The sequence below is a fragment of the Triturus cristatus genome, chromosome 7 (assembly GCF_964204655.1).
Source record: "Triturus cristatus chromosome 7, aTriCri1.1, whole genome shotgun sequence".
NCBI lineage: Eukaryota > Metazoa > Chordata > Amphibia > Caudata > Salamandridae > Triturus > Triturus cristatus.
This window is the reverse complement of record NC_140590.1, coordinates 987215782-987233356: the sequence shown is the minus strand read 5'-3', so window position 1 is coordinate 987233356 and position 17575 is coordinate 987215782. Positions and strand designations below refer to the sequence as shown.

The following is a 17575-nucleotide window of genomic DNA, read 5'->3' as shown; positions in this document are numbered from 1 at the left end:
AATATTCTTTAACAAAGATGTTAGCAGTTTGCTTATGTGCAAGAGGAGTTTATTTAATTTTGGAAAAGAGTACATTCAGTTCCAATATTGACAAGGTAGTCTCACTGAAGAATAGACTTTCTTGACTCAGTAAAAAATCATAAAGGCTGGAATGGTGAAAAAGTATATCTGAGAAGAATGTAGGCTGTAGAAGGTATTAAAAGGAACTTAGAGGCCATTCGTACATCATACTTCGGTATGAAAAGACGATAAGGTTGTTCAGATTATTGTTGGCATGTTCTTGGATCTTCCATGCTACTGAAACACCATGAGCAAAATGTCTTCCATCTGAACATACAGTAAGATATGGCTGGTGGTCTCAAGAAAAATGTATCTAGTGGACTATTTCATTCATTGTACTGCAGCTATTCAGGGGATTTTCTCTCAAAATTAGAAATAGCAGGACACTGAGATGAATGTTACTGCTACTCCAAGGCAGAAGATACGGTTGATAAGGAAACCTTCTTGGAAGCTGAACAAATGGTTGAAGACGGTTCAAGAAACCACATTGGCATTACATTCATGAGCAACCTCATTTTGTACACTCTACTTGGCGAGGAACTTCAGAAACAAAGAAAGAGGGAAAAGGATGTAGAAAATGCTATGCAGCGGATTAAGAGAGTATTGCCATCAAAGTCGGATTCTGGGTGCACAGAGGAAACGTCTCTACCTTCTGGGTTGTTGCTGTTGCAGATAGCTCAATTTGAGAGGGAACACACGCAGACAAATATTTACCAAACCTTTTGTTGCACAATGATGATACATTTGTCAAGCCAACAACGACTGCCAGAATATCTGACACTTACTCAAGAGGGTCCTGGACCTCGTTCCTCCTCAAATATTGAGGTGACATAGGATAGTTGTGTCATCTTTCTGAACAAGTGCATAGTCTGACATGCAGTAGAGAAAGGATTTAAGGACCAGATTGACTGCATTCAACACCATCATATGTCCGGATATGAAAGTGCAAGTCACTGTAGGAAAATGCCACCTTTTGACATGGTCACCCCCATTTCTTGCTCACTGGTATGGATGTTGATTGGTTGTTTACTGATGGGACCGACAATTGCAAAGACCCGACTTGGCAAAAAGCTGTGCATCCTCCCTGACACATGGAGGACTGTTCAGCACCTCGCCAACCATCTAGCATCTGTCTTAGGGTGGAGGGGCCATCCCCCTGCATCTATAGGCGCCGACTACGCTTGTCTAGTACATTGTTTTAGCTGGCTATCAGGCTCACCGAGGGAGCATCATGCCGGGAGGAGGTCTTGGGGATCTCTCCAGCGAGGTTCAAGACACTAGACCCTCCAGGAGCCCCACTGCACTAATTACCTTGGTACTGAAGCACTTGCAGCAACCAAGGCTTGTAAGTGTCCAGTCTGGACACCAACCTGCCAAAGGCGACCTGCATGACGAGGGACTTACGGACTAATAAGGCTTACACAGAGGCCCTGCGGTTTTGTTTTTCCTTCCTCTACTGATCAAACCAAGAACCGTGAGAACCTCCAACGCAAGTGTCCAGCTGGCCAAACACCTCTGCACCCGAGACCCACAGGCCGAGTTCACGACAACCAACTGCCCCACCTGTCTTTAAAGACCCTCACGAGCCAAGCTACCCTTTGGGTTTTGTCGGATTTGCCCCCAAGTCCCCCCTTGCAGCCTTTGTTTTCAGGTGCCCATTGCTATCAACGGTGTAGAATTGGGGCTACCAACCCGACCAGCACCTCTGCACCCAGCCACACCAAGGCAGGTAAACTAAAACTGATGGTGGTTCTTTGGACCTTGGTCCCCTAGCACCATAGTTCCAAAGGGCACCCCCGAACTTCGAAGCATATGTTTGCAGTGTACGTTTTTCCTCCCAAACCGTGTTCAAGGCTCATAACTCAAAAACTGTTCATTTGACTATTATTACTGTTTTCTTGTAAAATCCGTACGTCCAAAAGTACTTACCTGATTCCGATGATCTTGGTTTCTAAAATTATATAAAAATCAGTGTTATTGTTCTTGTCTCGGATTTCTTCTTGAGTGTGTGTCTCAACAGCTTGTGTGTACAACAAACGCTTAACACACTACAATTAGCCTAAACTGCTTGACCACACTATCACAAATAGAGCACGTGGGATTATTAAAGTAAGCCCTGTAAACCAATAAGGGTCTTCTGGACTTTTGCATGGTGTGCCATTAAATTGGAAATAACACTTAGTCAACTTCCTACATTAACTATCATATTAAAAGTAATTTGGTAATGGAAAACTAACTATTCCGCCATTTCCGCGTTTGGTAGCACTAGGACCCAGCATATCACCTTCACAGTGGTTAACCTGCTGTAGTTAATGCTGGAGGTCTCTGGTGGTTACCGGAAAGCCTTCGAGGACCTTCTGGTATGAATTTGCTTTGTGAAGCCAACCATCCAAGTATAATTAGTCATAGATCTCCATTGTCCATAGATGGGTTACTAACTAATCATGCATTTATTAAAGGAGGCAATAAACCTGGTATTCAAATCAAATCATAGGATATTTATTAAGCGCACATATCACTACAAAAAGTCTCATGGCGCTGGTGGATAACTCTGAGATGAAATAGATTTGGTGCAGTTAGATATCAAACAGCCATGTCTTCAACTTCCTACGAAAACAGTTATCATCAATTGTAATGCGTAAATGAAGGGGCAATTTGTTCCAGAACGTGGGGGCAAGGAAGGAAAAAGATCTGCCTCCATTAGTGGTGGTACGAATTCTAGGAGATGCAAGAAGTGCTGTGTTACTGGATCTCAAAGTTCTACCAGGTAGATACCAGTTTAACTTTTTGGCCCAGAAGCCCGGACCTTTTACATACATATTTATGCGTTAAGCAAAGAACCTTAAAACGTATTTGCTTCCTTACGGGCAGCCAGTGTAGGAGTTTCGGATTAGGTACCGATGAAGATCTTGGAGGAAGATTGAGTACCAACCTCGCTGCAGTGTTCTGCAAAAACCTGCATCCTTGCGAAAAGGTTATCATTTGTGGCAGCAAGCAAGGCATTCCCATAGTACATACGGCTAACAATCAGTCCCTTTCTCGCCTCCATCGAAATCCCATTTAAAAACTTTGCGCAAATTACGCATAGTACCAGAACAGGAGCTAACTGTCTTATTAATATGGTCTTTCATAGACAATTTATTGTCCATTTGAAAATCGAGATTACGCACCGTTGGAGTAGGACAGGGGCCAAGGTTTGAGGGCCACCAGTCATGTGACCAATGCTCATGAGCCCTGCCGTAAAGCACTCTCAGTTTTTTCTCCATCTAGCTACAGATGGTTGATGCACATCCAATTATCAATGTGAGACATACAGTTCTTAAAACGGAACTTCGCTTCCATTGGATTTGGACCAATGGCAATCAGAATCTGAGTGTCGTCAGCATACGACACAACATCAAAGCCATAGGATCTAATCACTTTGGCCAGAGGGGTCACATAAAAGGTTAAAGAGTGTTGGGACCAAAATAGAGCCCCGAGGTACTCCCATCCTGACTGATCTACTACACAAGATGGTTTCTCCTAACTGTACTATTGTAGTACGATCGGTAAAATATAGTTTTTGAGCCACTGTAAAGCCTTTCCCCTGACACCAATCTCCCAAAGCCGACGTTCTAGAATGCTGTGGGAGATGGTGTCAAGCGCTGCTGATAGATCTAGCAGGACGAGGATGGATGACTGCCCTCTGTCGAATGTTCGTCTGATGTTGTCCGTTACTTCCAGCAGACCTATTTCAGTACTATGGGCTGCCCTAAAACCAGATTGTGAGGGGTCCAGCAGTCCATGGCACTCCAAGTGGTCAACGAGCTGTTTGTTGACCAGTGACTCAAGCATCTTACCAAAATGGGGGGAGCAGCAATATTGGGCGATAATTAGAAAGAACTTTAGGGTCTGCTGTAGATTCTTTTAATATGGGCCTGACTCTGGCAGTTTTCCAAATTTTAGGAACTTCAGATTTTGACAGTGACCTATTAAATAAGTCGGTGAGACTGTCTAGCAAAGCTGGAGCTAAAATTGGAAGGATTCTTGGTGGCAAAGGATCGGTAGGAGAACCTGATTTTACTTTTATGATTGCTTTAGTCACTTCTTCAAAGCTACACAGAGTAAATTCTTCCATGATGTGAGGGGGATCCAAGGCAGTTAAGGAAAGATTCCCGGAAACATTGATAATGTTTTGTGGGGGAAAGGAATTATGAATTGCTATGATCTTATCGAAAAATTTGGAGAGGGAGTCTATCCAGTCCTGAGGTATCGCCGATTGCGGTAAAACGGATGGAGTAGTAAATTCTTTTAAGATTTGATAGAGCTCTTTGAGTTTGCCGCCTTCTCAATACGGTTTAGGAGAAATAAATTTTTTGTCTGTCTAATATTTTCCATATACTTGGTGAACATCTTTATATGATACGCGGTCAATAGGGTCTTAAGTTTTTCTCCATTTCCGCTCCGCAGTCCTACAAGAGAGCTTTGCTAACTTTAGTTGATTAGTGAACCAAGGAGCGGCTCGAGTTTTGACTAACTCTAGTGAGAGGGGCAATTTTGTCCAGTGCATTAGCTATTGTTCTTTCTAAAAAAACTGCTCTTTGATCAATGTTATCATTTAGACTGGGTTGAGTCGAACTGAAGTGAGTAGTAAAAAGAGGTAACGTAACTTTATGCCAAGATCTTCGCCAAACTGATTCCTTCCTGGGGACCGAATAGATAGTATGGTTAAAAATAACAAATTTTAATAAGCTATGGTCCGACCATAATAGTGGTAGTGGAGGCTCAACCCTAACCTTATCAGAGTTTGTTAGTAGTAAGTCAAGCGTGTGGCCCGCAGTATGTGTGGGCCCAGTTACCAATTGGACTAGTTCCAGGGTGCCGACACTGGAAATTAGCTGCTCTGTATCTGGATCATGTAATAGTTCCGCATGATGATAATTAAAATCTCCTAACAAGAGAAAATAATCGGAATCTAGTACATGTGGAGCAATTATCTCTAATAGCTTTCGTGAAAAATAATTTTTGGGGCCGGAAAGTCTATATACTAAGGCTCCTCTCCACGTTCCTCCCAACACCTTCCATTTTAAAACCACACAATTCCATTTTATTCGTACTTATAATTTCTAAAGAGGTGATGTTCACATCCGGAGCAGTAGCATAAGCAGGCCGCCTCCTCTATTCAATTCCCTGTCCACTCTTATTATGTTGTATTGTAGAGGAAAGGCAGTAACAACATCTGGAGAGGCATGCTCGTGCAACCACGTTTCCGTGATAAAACAAATGTCAGGTAATTCAGAGTCAATGAGACTCCATATTTCAACAGCATGCTTGGGAATAGAACGAGCGTTAAAATAAAGTGCTTTGAATGGTTTGGAAGTTTTGGAAGAGCTGGGGATACATGATACAAGAGTTTCAGTAAGGGGGAGCGGATGTATTAGAACATAAGATCCTTTGTACCCCACTAATTGTTATAGCTTCTGGTATAGCTAGGTATTTACGAGATGAGTGGTCCAGATCTTTCAACTCCTGGCTTGAGTATTTGAACAAAGTCATTTTGGAGGCTTACTAGTACGAGAAGGAAACCGGGGAACTATGATTAAGATATATCAAGCAGGGGTCATGGCAGCTGGCAGCGGTTGAGCGCGGACGGGCGCAGACGGGTTTGCCTTTGGCACGCCTTCGCAATACAATAATAATACAATAATACAATTTGTATTATGCACAAACTGCAGGCCCAGCAAGCCTGCAAGAACATTAGCGAAATCAGAGAAGAGGGCAATACACACACCACCGTGGAGAACAAACAGTAAGCCTTCCATTCTTTCTATCAGTCTCTAAATGCAGCCCACCAGACATCCACAGAGTGCCGAGAGGCGTTTCTGGAATCTGTCAGCATATCTCGATTCTCTGTGGACTCGGCCACAGAACTCGAAAAACCCATCTCAGAGGGTGAGATTTTGGAGGTCATCAATCAATACTTACATTCTAAAGCTTAGGTTTACCCACTTTTCTATATGTTTTGCTTCACAGCTTCAACTTATCCTCAACGCTATCTTCAATGCCCTCACAACAGAGAAGAGGGCCACTTAATGCATGACAGAGGCATTCATTGTGTTGAAACCAGGCAAGGACCCACCCTTTTCTCATTCTATCGGCCAATTTCCTTACCTACTCCGACATAGCTCTTTTCAAAAGTCCTGGCCGACCAAATCAACAAAGTGATGCCGGATCTGGTCCATACCAACCAAGGAGACTTCTTTCTTAATTGGGTCACATGATAAGACTAAACTCGCCCTATACCTCATTGATATAGCCAGGAAAACAGGGACTGCAGCAGTCCTCCCATCACTAGATGCTGAAAAGCAGTCAATAGGGTGGACTGAGAATGCTGTTCGAAGTCCTCCAGAAATTTGGGCTGGGCAATGGGATACTGGGGTGGACCATTGCACCTTACTGCAATTCCAGTGCCAAGGTAAAAGTCAATCCCAGTGCCAAGGTAAAAGTCAACAGTAAATCAACAGCACCTGTTCATATCCGCAGAGGCACCTTGGCCCCTCCTGCAGAAAATTAGAAATGACATGCAGATTTATGGCATCTTTTTCTGGTGAGATACATTTAAGGTGACAGCCTTTGCTGACAACATCCTCATGACATTCAGCACCTCAGTGTTCACTTTTTTTGATTTAATTTTTTTTTTTTTTTTAGAGTTATGTTTAGCGTAAACTAGACCCAGACAGAGTATCAGAGCGCTTTACATGAGCACCAGTTTAGTTACAGATGGACACATTAATTTTTGTTAGGCACTGTGAGATGTTATTTCTCCAGAATCGCAGGATATTGAGCATCGTTGCCGAGACTCGAACGCGGTTCCCCAGCTTCGAGCTCGACCACTCTGGCCGAAACGCTACATCCTCATTGTAGAACTTAACACCCTGATCCCTCTGAGGAATTTCAAGCAGGTGGCAGCCTACAGATATGACCAAATCAGAAGGCTTAGTCTTGGTGGGAGGGAATCACGCAGCGGACTCCGTAGCCGGAACAATGACATTTTGTTGGACAGCAAACTATCAAATACTTAGTCATCCTCTTGACACCAACCCTCTCCACTTGCACTAAATTCAAATTTGAACTGCTCTTGCACAAGGCTAAGTCTTCACTGTGGGGCCTGGAGAAGTCACTTTCTCTCATGGGTTGGGCACTTTGTGGCCCTTAAAATGACAAATATGGTGTATCGTATACTTCTTCCAAGCGATGCAACTCCTCATGAACAGGGAAGATACTGCTAACCTCCAGGTTGCTTGTATGTTGTCTGGTTTCGGACTCTTTGGCAGTAAAAAATGCAAGTAGGGGGAAGAGGTGTTCCCCTGCACTAAGAACTTTGCCCACATGATTGTGGCAGGGAGATTCTCTATAAAATACTGCTTTGTTGGGATCTTTTCCTGCACTGCCTTCAAAGTATCAACCCCACCTGACCCGAGACCTGGTGGCAAGGATGTGGAGACAGACTTCATTGTGCATATCCTGTTGTTATGTTCCTGTCGGAAGGACTTCTGGGATGCTTTTTTTCTGGCAATCTTTTGTCCTCTTTGGAAGACCCTCAGAATAATTGTATCCACTCCACTCCAATCCAGAAAGATTGCAAATTAATTTTCCATCTTCTTGCTGCCAAGCCCACCATTCTCTCTCTTTGGGGGCATAAACGACCCCTACATAAGAACTTTAGCTCTACAAGCTCTGGCATCTGCTGGCACACAAAAATATTGCATATGATTTTGTGGACAAACGTCAGATCTTTCACAAACTATAGGGCCCTGTCCTTTTTATAGTTGAATGCGGGATTTCACCGTACGACATGCCTGCAAACGAATCAAGCGTTAGGTCTGCTCGATCCAGTAGTGTTGCCTCAATTTGGATCTTCTGAAACTCTAAACACATGTGTAATGCATCGTTGTTTACCATGCAATTGGTTGGGGTGGGATTATGAGTAGAGGGAACAGGAGGGTTATTGTTTGGGTAGGTTTACTGTAGACAGCATTTCCCGATTGTTTATTTGTAAAACATCAGTAAAAATAATCGAAAGCAAATTCAAGTCAGGCGCTCACAAGCCCCCCCAAACAGAAGCCCATGAGTTAGAAACAGTTTATCAATACTACACCAATGACATTTGTCTTAAAGTGGAACTTCCAGTGTCTAGCTTTTAGGCTTCCTGCTATGGGCTTGCAAAGGCTGAGCTTCACAAAAAGAGTGTGCGCTCTCCATTAATGCATGCAATAAATCAATAAGGTGACCCTAGGCATCACAACCCTTAAAGTCCAAGAGGCTAGACAGCCTGACACACACACATTTTTGTTATTGTATGCAAGTGCTCCTGGAGACCAAAAAAGAAATTCTAAATTTTATAATTGTAATTATTAAGCTAAAAGTTCCGTTGATGGGCCACATTGTGACCAAGTCTGAGTCAATATCACTATAATCAATGAAGATCTATATAAAGAAATAAGGTCTACAATATTACTGCTGCTCTCATACTTACAGAAAAAGATGCATCAGAGTCAATCTGGTACTTGGCAGCTATTCCAAAGCGTGTATTGCTATTCCCAGCCGTCCAGGCAAGATTGACAGCTGTTTCCAATTTATCATTTACCTTTTGGTAAATTGATCCACCAAAATCTGTACCATCATTCCTGTGAAATAAAAGTGAAATGAGAATCATGAATTGGACTTATTACCAAATATATAAGCCACCCCTTTTCCCCTTGAGAGGTATGAAAGTATGGATCTGAAACGACATTTATTCGGAAACGGATAGCAAAATTGTGTTTACCCGGGTAAAATATTGAAGATAATCCAAGAGGTTGATACAAAAAGGCTTGTTTCGTCATATATGTACAAATGTTTTCTAAGATATTAGAAAACCTAAGGTGGTGTGTGGTCTTGTTCTTATATGAGCAACAAATCTTAACAAGATACAAGTCATATTTGGGCAGGAGTAACACTGTGTCTTTAGTGCCTGCATCAGTTAAATATTTTTACAGTGACTTGTTTAATTCTTTAAATTTCTATCCTTCAATAATGAGAAACGTGTAATTAGTATTATTGTTTTTAAATAATTTGCAATGTTACCTGGATTTTGAAAACTAGCAACTCCTGTCCCTACCATTGAAGCTTCTGGTAGAGCGCTTTCAGCACTCTATTTGTATGGGTGCATTTTAGTCATGGTTGTCATGCACCTACACACAAGTATATCATTTGCAGTGTTTTATGATTATGAACATGTATTCAGCACTCATTTGAACATCCATTGTAGTGCAATGTTATAAGATGATTATGTATGTATCGTCATGCCTGCATATACAGAGAGCAGGACGGTTTATAATCATATAATGCAATCGTTTTTTTTGTTTAAAGTTCCCGACTTTCTAGGTCCAAGATTGTACTTGTTTTTGCACCTCCTTGGCTTCTCAAGAAATAAATAATGAAATGCATGATGTTTTCAAGGAATAGCAGTGTTCTCATCCTACTGCAGGTATTGGAATGCCAACTGATTATTTTCAGATTGGAGAAGATACAATGAATGCTTTGAAGACAGTTGCAAGCGAGAAGGGAGGATATCTTTCGTGTCTGGCTGGTCTGGGAATCAAGGACACCACGCCGAACAAAGAAGTCTTAATTAAAGAGCGTGAACTTCCCCAGACAGAAAAAGTTACAATGGAAAGTTTTAACAGGATGAAACAAAGAATCGTATTCTATATTGTATGATGCGCAGGGACAGAGACCCCACACTTCTGCTAGCTTTCGGAGAGAAAGGAGCATCTTAGAAGTCGCTCCTAGCCTTAAGAACCTTAACCCATTTGACGTGAGAACTTCTCAGGAAGTCAACACGTGCTGACACCTTTGGGAATAGATGGAAGGGTATTCGATAGCATCTCCTACTAGTACAGTGTAGGGACAGATTTGTTTTTATTTCTAATGAAAAAAGATTTAGACTCTGCTTCTATCTTGAGCTGTGTCCTGATCCTTGAGCTCGCTATTTTATTTCTGTTATGCCGAATTACTTATATTCGTAGAATCGGCTCTGTATTAATTTTCCTATATTTCTATATGCTAATTTTATGATGTTTATACATCTTGTTATTCTTGGCCTCATAATAAATTGACAAACCTTACAGTCTGAGTCTGTGGTACTTTCAGGTAGGATATGGTCATTATGTTATGTAGTGTTTTTCCCCTACACCACTTTAGTAGGTAAATAAAAGATCCTGAGCGCTAATTGTTAGGAGGAAGACAGGGGTGCAATTTAGCATAATCACTTCTGTCTTGCAATTTCTGGTGGAGAGAAAATATTTCCTCCACATAAGCTTATTCTTCCCTGCTGGCTGCACTTCACTGAATTCTCGCAAAGTAATCCCTTCCCTGCTGAACCATTTATATATACCATTGAGACCTCAGACAGCCAACAAATGTTCTTATTAAAAGACTGAACAAAAATAAAATAACAGTAACACTTTTGCACCAGTCTTAAGCAACATATTCCTATCCTACAGAGGTACGTACCTAAGGCATAAATTGATATTAATGGATTCAACATTTTATGTGCAGAGTGTGAAACCTTGACAAGCCAGGCCCAAAAAATACAGATCAGGACGTTTTAAAGCAATTTTACAGACTAATATTAACCCTAGTGTTGTAGCTCTAGAGATTTATGGTTAGTTTGGCATTTTATAAACATGAAACAATTATAGGTGTCAAGAAAACTAAAGTTAAAAAAATAAACGCTACAGCTAACTGCAAAGTGATTCCGAGCGTTCAGAGCTCAGAGGCTGCGGAGCCAAGAAGGAGGAGATAGAAAGCATTGTGAAGCTTGAAGATAACTTCAAAGATTAAATCATGTTGCTTTGAAAATATTAGCCAATTATTTCGAATGGAGAAAAGCTTATCAGACAAAAGGATGGTCAAAAATCCAAGATCGAGATACGACTACGGAACAAAGATCTTTATCATGGTGCAGAACATTTACATGTGAAAGAAGTGATCCAATGTGCCCTTATATTTAGCACGCCAGGTATGGAATTCTACACGGTCTGTCTCTAGCTCAAAAGTATATGAGATATTACAAACACCTTTTTATTAAACTCTACTCACACATTGGTATGAAGCTGGAATTCATCCGTTTTGTAGCCGACTGCAAAGTTGCTTTGGGAAACTCTGGACTTAGTCGTTTCAAACGTCATCTGGTATCCAGCCAGCCACCCCTCATACCCGAACACTGCAGCTCCACGTACTGATGATCCAGCAATATCGAAATCCATATCACAGCCAAGATTAATGTGCTCTCGTTTGTAGGCAGACTTAATTTTGGCATTCTTCTTTCTAAACAAACCAAAACAGAAAAATAACATACAAAAAAAAAATCGTACAGTGATCTTTATGGCCTTACTATATTGGATGCCTCGATTGTTTCTTTTACATACATAGAATATGGACCTGATCAGTGTTTTTCGACGCTGTTGTTTTGTGTGCATGTCTTGTTTAGTAGGCACTTGTTTGCCTTGGGTGATGGATTACTTGTATATGAGCTTCTATTGGTCTAAATGGAGCAAGATAAGTTGATAGTGGGTTACAGATTTTGGCATCCTGAAAGTGAATGAAAAATAAGCTCAGATATGTGTAAACTATCAATTAAATAACAAGACACACCCCGATTTTAAAAGAACATATATTAGCAAATAAAAGCATCTGTATTGAATACCCATGAATCAAAAAAAAAAAAAAAAAAAAAAAAAAAAAAAATCAAGGAAAGATAGATTATGTAATGTGTGCTAATTGGCACACTAATATGAAATTTACTGTGCTTTCCAGGGACAGTAACTTTGAATTATGCAAAAAATTTAATAATTCCATGATGTCTTGCAATACTGTACAATTATGAAAACCTGTTTTCAAGAGAAAGTTAAAAAAAAAAAAAAAAAAGACGATTGCTGCTCTGTTTTAAAACTGCTTGGTTTACGCTTTAAAAAAGAAACAAATTAACTGCGCTATGTGAAGTACATAGACAAAATTAGGCCCAATTTACAAAGAAATGTTTTGGATGTTACACATCTCTGTAGGTAGCCAACATTCAGTGGATTCCCGCAGATCAACTGGAGTAGTTATGGAAATCTGCTCATGTGGTAAATATCCACAGGTAATCTTCCTCTACAGTTGCTACTGTGGATATGTCCACAGGGAGGGCAATGTTCAGAAGTAAATATAACATATGTCTGCCTTCGCAGAATTAACTATTTTTGTCTCTTTTTCGACCTGGAAGATATTATTCCTGCTGGATAAAACCGGCTTACCTACACTTGACACAATTTGGAGATTTTACGCACTCTTTACCACGCCTGAAGAAAACTAATTAACTATCATCCTAGTTCTCCCTCAAGGGTATTTTCTTTGAATTCATAAATTGAAGAATATCTCTGCCCATGTGCAGGATCCCAGAACACATCTTTTAACAATCTATTTGTAAACTGAAGCCAAAAACTATACAACACACATAGCTGACTAAAATATAGCATAATTCCTTAAAATGAAAGAAAGAAAAACAAAGTCGGAAACTAATCCTATTGGCATTACACTGCACATGAAGGAATTCGTGACACTGCTACACTCCTTTTAGGTTTCTGGAAGTTGCAGAATACCCTGCAAGGTAATATAGTTCATGTAGCACTTTGGGACACAGACTAATGCCTCTCAGGTGAGTAAGCCCTGACCCATGCAAAATACCATTAAGTCAATGAAGACCTCAAAGATAAAACAAAGGTCAAAATTGTCCTCAAAGTTGACAACGAGCAACAATGGTGGCAGGAAAAATATTTAATGAGGCCATTCCGAGACTGCTACTCAGTCAAAGACCACATTGAAAAAACTAAATAAGGGCATCTTGTCATTCTCCCCAGAAGTTTCTGCTTGGCGCTCAGGCAAACTCCCTCCATGTTTTTTAACCTTATAATCGAACATAAAATATCTCTCTCCTCTCAGCAGAAAGGAAAGTTGTTTTTTGAAAAAGACAATATAGGTTCCAGTACGTTTTGATTTAATATAAGCGAACTAATTTGTTTAATGTCATGGCAACTAGACAGGAATTTTCTGGACTGCACCAATGGGTATTTCTGTAATGGGTTACCTCTTCCACCCACTCATATTTGCTTCAAGCACAGGGACTGCGTGGGTAAGAAAATTGGGAAGGAGTCTGAGGGATGAGCCAATGTGAACTCTTTAAGACTCAATAATGCTCTTTTACAGTTACGAGTATTCGTTCCAGCAGTGAGGACTTCGGACAGCTGTCATTTCAGTAGGCACCTTGTTCAACTAACAGTGCCCGAAGAAGGATTTCGGTTCCACTAGAACAGCACAACTACATTTCACACAGACCGTTCCAAAAAGGCAGCAGCGCTACGGAAGAGGAATATTCTGTCACTGAACAGTAATAAAGGTGGTGGTCGAAGGAAACAAGCATTGGCATAGCCAATAACTCTCACCTTTGGACCTTATAAGTATTTAGCCATGCGGCACATTATCCTGGGTGCTGTGCCGCCAGGGATTGAAGAATTATACAAACACTACACATTGGGTCATGCAGTGGGTCATGCAGTGTGATTCAGGAATACATGCTTGTCTCCGGAAACATTTATGGTCACATTCCAAGGCTTTTTAATGCACAGACAAAGACAAGTGCCTCGATGCAAGTCAATAGCAATAGAACATTCTGCGTGCGACTGCATCACCAGATAATTGAACAATCTATGGAAAAAAGCAGTGAAGTACTTTCAAATGGCCGAGATGTCACATTCCTCCTCCTCCGGACCTCTATGCTCTAGGCACCCTTCTCCAGAATTTTCTATTGAAAACAGTGCTTGCAAAATCAGTTTACCAGCAAGCCCCCGCCCTATGTTACAGCCCCCTGGGTATAAGAGCACTGGACATAGCAACAACAAAATGCTCCATTTATCGGGCAGAGGGAAAATAATGAATAAACAGGGATGGTGACAGCATCACTTAATCTCCATGCACCTAAAAACAAAAAAATTAACCCGACCTTGTGTAATGTAACTATCGCTCATGTAAAGCGCTTCAACACCTTTGGGCCACTTGAGTTCGCATTAAAGAAACAAGTGTCAACTGCGACAGCAGTTGACCAAGCTTTGCCCTGAACTGTGCTGCAAGTTTAGCCTGCTCGAGGTCTAGTGACCGAGGCTTGCTAAAGCAACAGGCAGCAAAGTGGGAGAGGTTTGGGGGAAGTCCTTGCACTTAGAACTCAGAGAAAATTAAAGAGGTGGTTTTGAAAAAAGCGTCTGAAGTGTCTGACATTCCATCTCAGTATTGGGACCTGGAGATTAAGGGACGGGTGCTGAAGCTGAACCACCGAAGACAGGCAAACAGTGACACGAGCAGGAATGAAAGAAAAAAGTAATCTCTCAAGTTAACACAGAAGTGTAATGTTAACAGTAATTGGGAGGTGCTCTGTGGGAGGAAACTAAACACAAAACCGATGTACAAAGAGGAAGGATTAACCACTAGCAAGCAAGCATTTTTTTAACAACAATCGAAGGGACGAATAAAAAGGCAATGGGTGGGCTGTAATCCCAGAGTGAATACAGCCTCGACCCCGGGGGAAACTGGTGAGTGCACGTTGCCTGGGGGGGGAACTGGTGAGTGCTGTGCCAGAACTAAATTCAAGAGGTCTCCACTGAGACCAGCACAGCATGCTGAGCCCACGGCACTCAAGCAGCGCTGTAACTTTAAAGCAAGGGAGTAGCTCTTGTTTTTATTTTGTTTTCCCAATTATCGCTTGAGATGCTTAAAAGAAGTTCCATTAAAGTGGTGAACACAGCACTTTACCAATGGTAAACTAATTAAAAAAATAAATTGAGAGAAGAACAGGAAATAGAACACCTACAACCAAAAGAAATGAGAAAAAGTAAAGTGACAAGCACAAGGACCAATAAGAAGTGAAAGCGGGATGTAAGTCTCTTTAAAGATACACTCAATACAATAGATTTCACAAGCACGGCGCAAGCGCTGTGCAGGTGAAACCTAAAAATGGTACAGAATCATACACATTTTCTAAGAAGGGAAAGATCATCTTCATTAAGGACGTGTGCACCCTCTACAATACACACATTATCTGACTGCAGCTGCTGCCAAAAGAGGCACTGCGTTAACTTGCCAGAGTTCAATAAAATACACGTGGAAGACATCTTTCCGAGATCCTCCTGAATGAAAGCTTGGACAATCAAAGGTGAAAAATCTTCTGACGTTTCCCATCCCAGTAACTGTGGCAGTGGGTGTTGGGCGAGAACACAAATGGTGAATTCACCTGCACGCACGCAGGATTTTTGTGAAGAATGTTTGGAGTGCTACCTCCCCCTGAGAATTCGGAGAGGGTGGTAACGCGGTGCATTTTCCAGCACAATTGCTATCATAAATTGAGCAATAAAAATACCAGTATGTGCATGCGTTTTTATAGCACCACCTTAAAATATTTCAGATTTCCTGGTCTGCCGAGAAAGCCTGAACTCCCATGGGCTGGCCAGTGGTGCTCAGGGTCAAGATTATCCTGTGAAACATTTGTAAAATGATTGGTGCGTTACAAAAACAAATGATGCTACTGTATATGATAGAATTCTTATAGCTCAATGTGCATGTATGTCAGGATGAAAGGCGAGGAACATTGAGGATAATGGTCACATATAAAGGAAAGACCCAGTTGTTGTGTGGGTGCTCTAACAGCAGCTGCAGTCAGGTCAGGCATTGGAACACTTCCTTCACTTCTTCTCTGCTACAGAAGAATCGAAGACCGAGAAGTCACTGCAATATAAAGAGTTTTATTGGGGGGGGGGGGGGGGGGGGCTCATCGGTTGCATTATGTTTTTTGTTTCTTGAATCCTCCAGGACCTTATGAAACTTAAGCCTGGTGTTTGGTTAAGCTAAATATGAGAGAAGAGAGAAGCAATGGTACCTACGAGGGCACTTGCCTTCCTCTGTTCATGATTGCTCTATGATGCACTAAGACATCAGCACAAGAGGAAGTCAGAATGCAGCAAAATGTCAGCAAATTTATGTTGGGTAAAATGTAGCACCAGGGCAGCAAAATGCAATTTTGTTTGAGTGTGCTTCATTGCAGAATCACTTCAAGGTTGCTATATGAATTGGAGCATTACTGAGCCAAATAACCATCTTTCCTCAGAAGAGCTCATAAGCATTCAATTTTAAACATAACAGAATGCCATTTTATCCAAATAAATGGTTTACTTGAAAGTTTTCCCTGAGCCAACGATGACACTTGTTTTCATCATATCCAAGCTTCGGCCAAAGCTCAGTTTCTAGGATGATACGGTATCACTACTTTCTTGGACAGACCAGTAGTGATTAAAATGGAGTGCAGGCTTCTATCATTGTTTCGGATAACCACCTCAGTACTGGGTGATTCCCGGCGAGTAAAGAAACCCCTCGCTGCATCATTTTGTGAGATGGCAGAGTTGTCTCACTCTGGTGCCACATGCGCTCCCTAGAGGTCAGTGGCGGCTGGTATTGGAAGACTGTGAGGAAGGAGCTAGTCAGAAATTATTATATATATTTTTAAAACACACCCATCTGCCGCCTGCCGTCGCTGCCGCCTCCTCTCGGTCCTCTTCCCTGCTTCCAGGGCAGGAAGCAGGGTGCACCCGGCTCCCAGTCTCCCGATAGCCAATCACAACGCTGCACAACACTGCAATGCAGCGTTGCGATTGGTCTGAGCACCGTGGGTTGCGCTCAACCAGCAAATGGGAGGCGAGGCTGGGCATGTTCTCCATGCAGGCTGTAATGCAGCCTGCGTGGAGAACATGCAAATTGCACATTAATGTTTGGCCAGCCCCACAGGGAAAAAATAAAATGATAACTTAGAGTTACATTTTATTTTCCCTTTAGTGACACTGCTTAAAACTTTCTGTAAACAGCGCTCGAGCTGTAAACGTGTCTCTAGTCAGACTGGGTCACCACGGACTGAAAGGGAGAGAGGACAGGAATACAGAGAAGGAAATGTAAGGAGGGCTCGAGGGAAAAGTGGCCAGAGATCAATGAGGGAGTAGGAGTTTATAAAATCCTGAAGGGAAGAGTCAGGGGTCTTGAAGAAGAGTAGACAAAAAGCAGTTTAGGATGAGAGTTCGGGGACTAGTGGGGAGCATCCAGGGAGGCATGACTTTCCACTATGGGTCATGTTTGGAAGAGACATTTCCCTGCACAATAAGGTATTGGATCACCCTCACCTATGTAATACACGCGAGCTGCTTTCATAGATGTAGAGAAAGCAGAGAGTATGAAGACTGATCGAAATCTCACCGTACCAGCTCACAAAGGAACCGCCAGACTGATTCACCACCACATGGCTTTTAGTTATATGTAGCGTTGGAGTACACCTGCGGTTGGACTACAACAGTTGTTATATTTATCCAACACTGTGGCACTCACGTCTGAGTTAGTCCTGATTCAATTCGAATCGGGACCTCTT

General features: G+C 41.8%; 1 protein-coding gene across 1 annotated transcript in view; it reads right to left on the bottom strand.

Moving 5' to 3' along the window:
* The window catches only part of VDAC1 (voltage dependent anion channel 1), a 110842-nt gene that overhangs the window by 15434 nt on the left and 77833 nt on the right, over positions 1-17575 (bottom strand). Inside the window, exons 6-7 of the mRNA XM_085618026.1 lie at positions 11185-11412; positions 8576-8726 (exon numbers count right to left, since the gene is read on the bottom strand). Coding sequence (XP_085474152.1) covers positions 8576-8726; positions 11185-11412 — 379 coding nt within the window. The remainder of the gene's footprint in view (positions 1-8575; positions 8727-11184; positions 11413-17575) is intronic.